Source organism: Sinocyclocheilus rhinocerous, unplaced genomic scaffold (genome assembly GCF_001515625.1).
Source record: "Sinocyclocheilus rhinocerous isolate Xijiao unplaced genomic scaffold, SAMN03320098_v1.1 scaffold638, whole genome shotgun sequence".
NCBI lineage: Eukaryota > Metazoa > Chordata > Actinopteri > Cypriniformes > Cyprinidae > Sinocyclocheilus > Sinocyclocheilus rhinocerous.
Window position 1 is genome coordinate 124738 of NW_015664206.1, and position 6559 is coordinate 131296.

Here is a 6559-nt window from a genome sequence, read left to right on the forward strand (position 1 = left end):
AAATTATCAATAAGTAGGTTAAATGATCACACAGGTCAAAATTTTTACTTCACTTTTTTACAACTTTGGAATCTAAACTGGGAATCGATAAGAATTTAAATCAATAAGCAGAATCAGAATCGGAATGGATAAAATTAAAACAATAATTTTAGCCACATGTTGTGACGTTCACTGATTTATGAGCATTTTATGAACACTGATCAGTTGATGGCAAAATTCAAAAAGACGGTTCTTTGGCGCAACTTGCACACCCATGGCCATACTGAGAGAGTATGTTCCAGTTTTCTGAAAATACTAAAGATTTGTTTTCTTTTCAATGTTTGCTTTGTTTGCCTAAAATGAACCATATCATAGCCTTCAATATCTCTTTTAAAAAGAACTTTGTAACTTTTAAACAAGTATTACAATGAGTTCAATGTCGTTGTAGGAGTGTTAAATAAAAAATAAAGTTTATTATCTTCATTCAGTTGTTCCATTTCTATAGGTTTGGTAACATAAAAGCTCTTAATTCCAAAGATAATACAAGCTAATCAGTGTATTCAGTAGGTTGCATTAGTGGCATAAGGTATTGTAAGTATACAACAATGTGACAATAAAACAATGCATTTACTTTTTACTTTTGATACTTAAGTACTTTTAAAAGCATGTACTTTCGTACTTTTACTTAAGTAAAAACCTGTCTTTACAACTTTCACTTGTAGTGGAGTAGTATTTGACCAGTAGTATCTGTACTTTCACTCAAGTAATGCAGTTGTGTACTTTGTCCGCCTCTGCATTTCTCATATATTGTGCATGTGGCAATCCGCACTGTCCAATCTAGTGAATTTACTATGTCTGTTTCCAAGCAGAGTCGAAACTTACCAGTCTGAACGAGCGGAGGACAGACAGACCCTCCACGTTGGAAAGGCCCAACTCCATCAGACTCAAAGAAACAATAATTCCATCAAAAATGTTCCAGCCTTGCTGAAAGTAATAGTACGGATCCAACGCAAAGATCTTCATCACCATCTCTGCCGTGAAGATTCCAGTGAACACCTGGTAAGCAAGAACAAACCTTTACATTGAAATGAAAGAAACAGGGCTGGTTGAGATGCGCAATCACAGATTTTGAGATGCCACTATTACTGTAATTGTCCTCACCAGGTTTCCAACACTCAGCATGCTGTTGAATTCATCAGTCATGGGGTAGTGCTCCAGCGCCATGAACAATGTGTTGAGTACAATGCAAATAGTAATTGCAAGGTCCAGGAAAGGGTCCATCACCATGACTTTAAGCCCTTCCTTCACTCTCAGCCAGGCTGGAGAGCATGTCCAAACCAGGTACTTCTTCGCAAATTCATACCAGCATGGAGGACACTTCTGATGGGCCTCTTCAAGTTCTAAGAGGAGAAATAAAAATCATGGGCGTTTTAGATTAAATCATTTTAATCTTTTGAATCATCTTTTAGTAGCTAAATGATTTCTCCTTGACAGCCGTGAGATTAAACGAAGAGCAATCAGATACTTTTGCTTCTCCTTTTTTGTCTCATCAGAAAAAGTTTCAGAAGAGAGCTCAACAGGCTCAAACTGTGCTCAGATTTGTCAAGGTACACAAGTCTGCAATCAAAAGTGAGGATTCTCAGTGTGAACTCAAACATTTCTCATCAAATTGTATTTGCCAATTTTAGTCTGTCACACCATCCATGGCTTCACTGAAGAAGCTGCCAGAGCTCAGTCCTCTCTTCCTGCGAGGGGGCGGGACTTCCTCCTGCACGTCGACAGTCAGCTTGGCAGCTGCAGTGGTCTGTTCATTCTGACACACTGGCTCCTGTCAAATCAAAGCGAACACAAAAACATCAAATCTTTTCCAAAACCTAGTGAACTTCCTCATTGTCTGCTACCGACGTAGGTAACTTCCTTTAAATCTGCATTGGAACTAAAGTGGAACCTCGTAAGTGACCGATTTGAAACGTTCCTCAAAAGCTGCCACTAATGGCACGATACTTTAACAAGCATACACACACATATTGGTTAACCCTGTAAAGCCTGATATATGAAATAATAGTCAGAAAAATCTGTTTTTTTTAGAAGTTTATTGAATCTTTAGACAAAAAAAAATCAATTTGGTGCAGTTGCTGATATTTATATGGCCAAAAGTTGCAATGAAATTCTGATAGCTTGTAATGTCATCAATGAGATCTTTAAAATTATACTAAAATAATAATAAAAGACCATTTACAAAATAAAAAAGTATGAACTACCAATCAGATGACATAAGGCATGAAGAATGTTGTGTACAACAGGTTCTTTTTTAAACAAAATTGTGATTGTTGATCATTTAGATGCCTTGTAAATTTGCATATTAAATCTAATACAGTAGGCTTTACAGGGTTAAAGGTGGGGTAAGTAATTTCTGGTAGCCGATGTTGACATTTGAAATCACCAAAACAAACACGCCCCTACCCCAAAAGGGTCTCGCCCCTATTTTGATAGCTCCGCCCCACACATACGTACGCAACCCAGGCAACGATAAGTTCTGTGAAACAAAGCAAAACCAATGTTACACCGTGTCTACACCGGACGAATAGCAAGACACTTGAGTTCAAAGGGATGACAAGTTCAGATGCACTGTTCATGCTGCGTTTTACACATAGCAAAAAAACAGATTTGTTGATATTTAAAACTTTATTGGAGTGTCTGTGCTAATGGATTCAGTGTGTGTCAAGTACACTAATGCCTCCTAATTACAGACTACAGATACAAACATTAATGAAGATGAATGAAGATTCAAGATCATTGATGGTGAAATTATGTCCTTTTTGGGGATAGTGCAATACTGAATTGTTTAAATCTACTTTTTTGTAATTTAAAAAAAAAAAATGTTTATTAATTTTTACATTTTTTAAATCTCTGAATGATGCATACTAATATTTTTTTCTAAATTACCCATTTTGAATATTGTGATTAATTAATGCCATAATAAAATTTAACTAGTTTCACAATCCTTGTCTTGTGACTTGTGCATTTTAACAAAAATGGTGCTCATTTCTGCGAAACAGTTCAAACACTCTGCTTCAGTTAACTGATTCAAAATTCAATGATTCGCTCAAAGACATTCACGTCTACTTATGGCATTTCTCCAGAGGTGGACAGTAACGAAGTACATTTACTTGAGTACTGTACTTAAGTACACTTTTTGAGTATCTGTACTTTACTTGAGTATAATTTTTTCTGGAAACTTGCTACTTCAACTTCACTACATTTGAAAGACAAATATCGTACTTTTTACTCCGCTACATTTATATCAAGGTCCCCAAGTAGAAAGTCGTTATATGTAGCAGTTTTTCCAGTGTGTGCATTTATTCACTGAACCCTTTTTTCTGCGAAAATCCGGCCTGCGATCTGCCAGGACCTTCCAGTGTTGCCAAGTCTTACAGTACGGTCGCTCGGCTCTCTAATGTCCGTCCCGTGCACTGAACGCTCTCTCCTCCACATCATGAGTAGACACGCCCCTTACTGCTGATTGGCTACAAGTTTGTTTTGCTAGTCGTCCCGAATCAGTTTTCTAAAGCATTTTTGGAAAATCGCTTACCCCACCTTTAAAATAGTCAATTTTTTATTAATGTTTCCATATCAAATTCTTATTATTCTTATTATTATTTATTATTATTCTATCAACATTTCTCTCACTCAACTCTTCAACTCCATCCTCAACTCTTTTCCATAAGATGGAAGCTAAAAGATTTGCTTGGACATTCTTCTTGATAACTACTTTTGTGTTATATGAAGGACAAACATAGGATTCCAGGAACATGAGGGTGAGTAAATGACTTTTTTTTTATTATTATATAAACTAGGTGTAATGGGTAAGACCATACCATATCCTCCCAGACCTTTTCCATGCTGAATGCTGGAGCAGCGGTCGGGGTATGTGGGCCGATGCTGGTGATGCCGTTCTGGTCCAGAGGAAGGTTTAGTCTGCCGTTAAGGGTGAGGGTGGGCATGAACACCTGTGACGAATGACTCTTGATGCTACCCGTACGACGCTTGTTCCATGGTATAGCCATGGAACCCACTCGGCTCCGTCCATCATCATGGATGCTGTGTTCGTCGTCTGCAAAGTCGGCCTCTGAACTGTTGTGTGGCCGGAAGGTAAAGATGCTGAGTTGGCTTCCGCGACGGGTGCTCAGAGGATGGGAGGAGAGAGTGGCTAGGAGAGGGTGAGCTGGCTGGAGGACAGGAGTTTGAAAGAGAGATTAGAAGGTATATAAGAAAGACAAGATACTCATTTAACAAGACAGCAGTGGTATTATCGTTAACTAAAACTAAACTCATAATAAGCATGAACTAAAATAAAATATAAAAAGTAAACAAATTTATTTCAGTTAGTTGACAAGGTTTAAGTTGAAGTATTAAAATAAACAAATAACATTTTTAAAAATACTATATAGATATATAAAATGAACGAGTAATTTATAAAAATGACATAAACGCAACAAAATTGATAAAACTAAAATTAATTAAAATTAAAGGGAAGACAGAAAATTTGATAATAAAACCTAATTCAAAATATTAACGAAAACTATTATAGTATATCAATGATACTACAATATTGAAGACAGAAGCAACCATTTTTTCTTTCTTTCTTTCTTTCTTTTAATTTTGTTTTTTTTAGAGAATGTGATATATTTTATCTTAAAATTTGTATTTGGTTTTATACACACACAGTTTACAATAAGTCTTTAAAATCATTTTTATGTATTTTTTCATTTTTCAGTCTTTTTTTTTTTATAAAAACATTTTAGACGACAACTTATTTTAGACAGGAAAAATTACTGTGTGTGCCTTAAAGCCAAATATAAATAATACAGTTATGAAAGAGTACTGACTTTGTCATCAAATGGGTCAAATTTTGGCAAAGAGTTGTCCTCAATCTCCTCTGAAAGCGTTCTGTGGGATCTCGTTCTACTTCGGCATTTCACCGAGTCTTTCCGTGAGAAAGGTGATGGAGATAAATCCGCTGCCAGGGCCATCTCAGCCTCCTTTCTGCACTGTTTTGATAATGCCTAATACCAACGAGAACAGAAAAATCAGATGTGCTTGAGCTGAATTTGCCATTGAAATTAAATGCAATGAGTATAATAATTCTATAATAATTGTGTATTTTCCTACAGTACTATACATGTTTCCTGCAGTGTAAAGCAACACATTTTAGGTAGGCGCTGGGAAAAGAGCATTTCATTATTTTAATTTGTATTCAAAATCAACATGAAATGACGTTCGCAATCCATTTTACTTGATTTTATCCACTGGGAATTGACAGCCGTAAAAGGAAAGGCAAAATACAATTGTATTTGGTACTACTTTGGTACTTATTTCAGACTGCTAGTTGTCAAATTACCCTCTGTTCCTTGCGTAGCTGTTCCATCGCCAGCTGAAACTCTCTTTCTTTTGCCCAGGCCTCTGCAATGGTCGCCTGGTTTTGCTCCTCATACGCCATGGCCACCACAGCCAGGATCAAGTTCACTAGGTAGAACGAACCCAGAAATATCACCAGCACAAAGAAAATCATGTAGGTCTTCCCTGCTGACCGTAAAGTCTGTCATGGAGAGGAAGAAGAGATGTTTGTAATAATATTTAGATAACAGATGATTATTCCTTCAGTGTCACGGCTTGTACCTGATGGTAGAGGTTTTCCCAGTAGTCTTGTGTCATTAGTCTGAAGAGAGCCAGGAAGGCCCAGCCAAAGGTGTCAAAGCTTGTGTAGCCGTAGTTTGGATTACGACCTGTGTTTAAACAGTCAAACCCATCAGGGCACTTCCTGTGAATGGAGGAAACATGAAGGTATTTAACAGCAGGAATGACAATGTGAGTCAAAGGAGCATATAGAATAGAAACATGGGCGAATGTGGCAAAAGCAAGTTCAGGCCTCATTCCAACCCCCAAATTTTCTAATTTTCTTTTTAAGTTTGTTTTCATTTTTGACTTTAGCTACAAAAAAGTGATTTCAAATAACTTGTCATTATTGTAGAATATTTTTTTACTGTATTACGAATGAAAATACTTGAATTGACATGTTTTCATTTTTGACTTTAGCTACAAAAAGTGATTTCTAATAACTTGTCATTAATGTAGAATATTTTTTTACTGTATTACGTATGAAAATGGAAATATTTTTTTCTTACTTGAATTGGCATGTTTTCATTTTTGACTTTAGCAACAAAAAAGTGCTTTCTAATAACTTGTCATTAATGTAGAATATTTTTTTACTGTATTACGTATGAAAATGGAAATATTTTTTTCTTACTTGAATTGGCATGTTTTCATTTTTGACTTTAGCTACAAAAAAGTGATTTCTAAGAACTTGTCATTAATGTAGAATATTTTTTTACTGTATTACATATAGGGCTGCACGATAAATCGCATGCGATATTTAACGCGCATCTTGTCAGTAAAGCCGGTTCTTTAATCAGCGGTAAATCTCCATCACCTGACAAGCTGCGCAAAACCACGATCATATTTTGCGGATGTTTTGCGCAGCTTGTCGGTGAACAACGGCTCTGTGTAGTTAATGCTGCTC

At 36.3% G+C, this 6559-nt stretch overlaps 1 protein-coding gene across 1 annotated transcript in view; it reads right to left on the reverse strand.

The window, feature by feature from the left end:
* Positions 1 to 6559, reverse strand: part of LOC107729959 (sodium channel protein type 2 subunit alpha-like) — a 52885-nt gene that overhangs the window by 17222 nt on the left and 29104 nt on the right. The window contains exons 9-15 of the mRNA XM_016540695.1: positions 5659 to 5800; positions 5381 to 5578; positions 4869 to 5045; positions 3858 to 4208; positions 1678 to 1807; positions 1141 to 1379; positions 862 to 1035 (exon numbers count right to left, since the gene is read on the reverse strand). Coding sequence (XP_016396181.1) covers positions 862 to 1035; positions 1141 to 1379; positions 1678 to 1807; positions 3858 to 4208; positions 4869 to 5045; positions 5381 to 5578; positions 5659 to 5800 — 1411 coding nt within the window. The remainder of the gene's footprint in view (positions 1 to 861; positions 1036 to 1140; positions 1380 to 1677; positions 1808 to 3857; positions 4209 to 4868; positions 5046 to 5380; positions 5579 to 5658; positions 5801 to 6559) is intronic.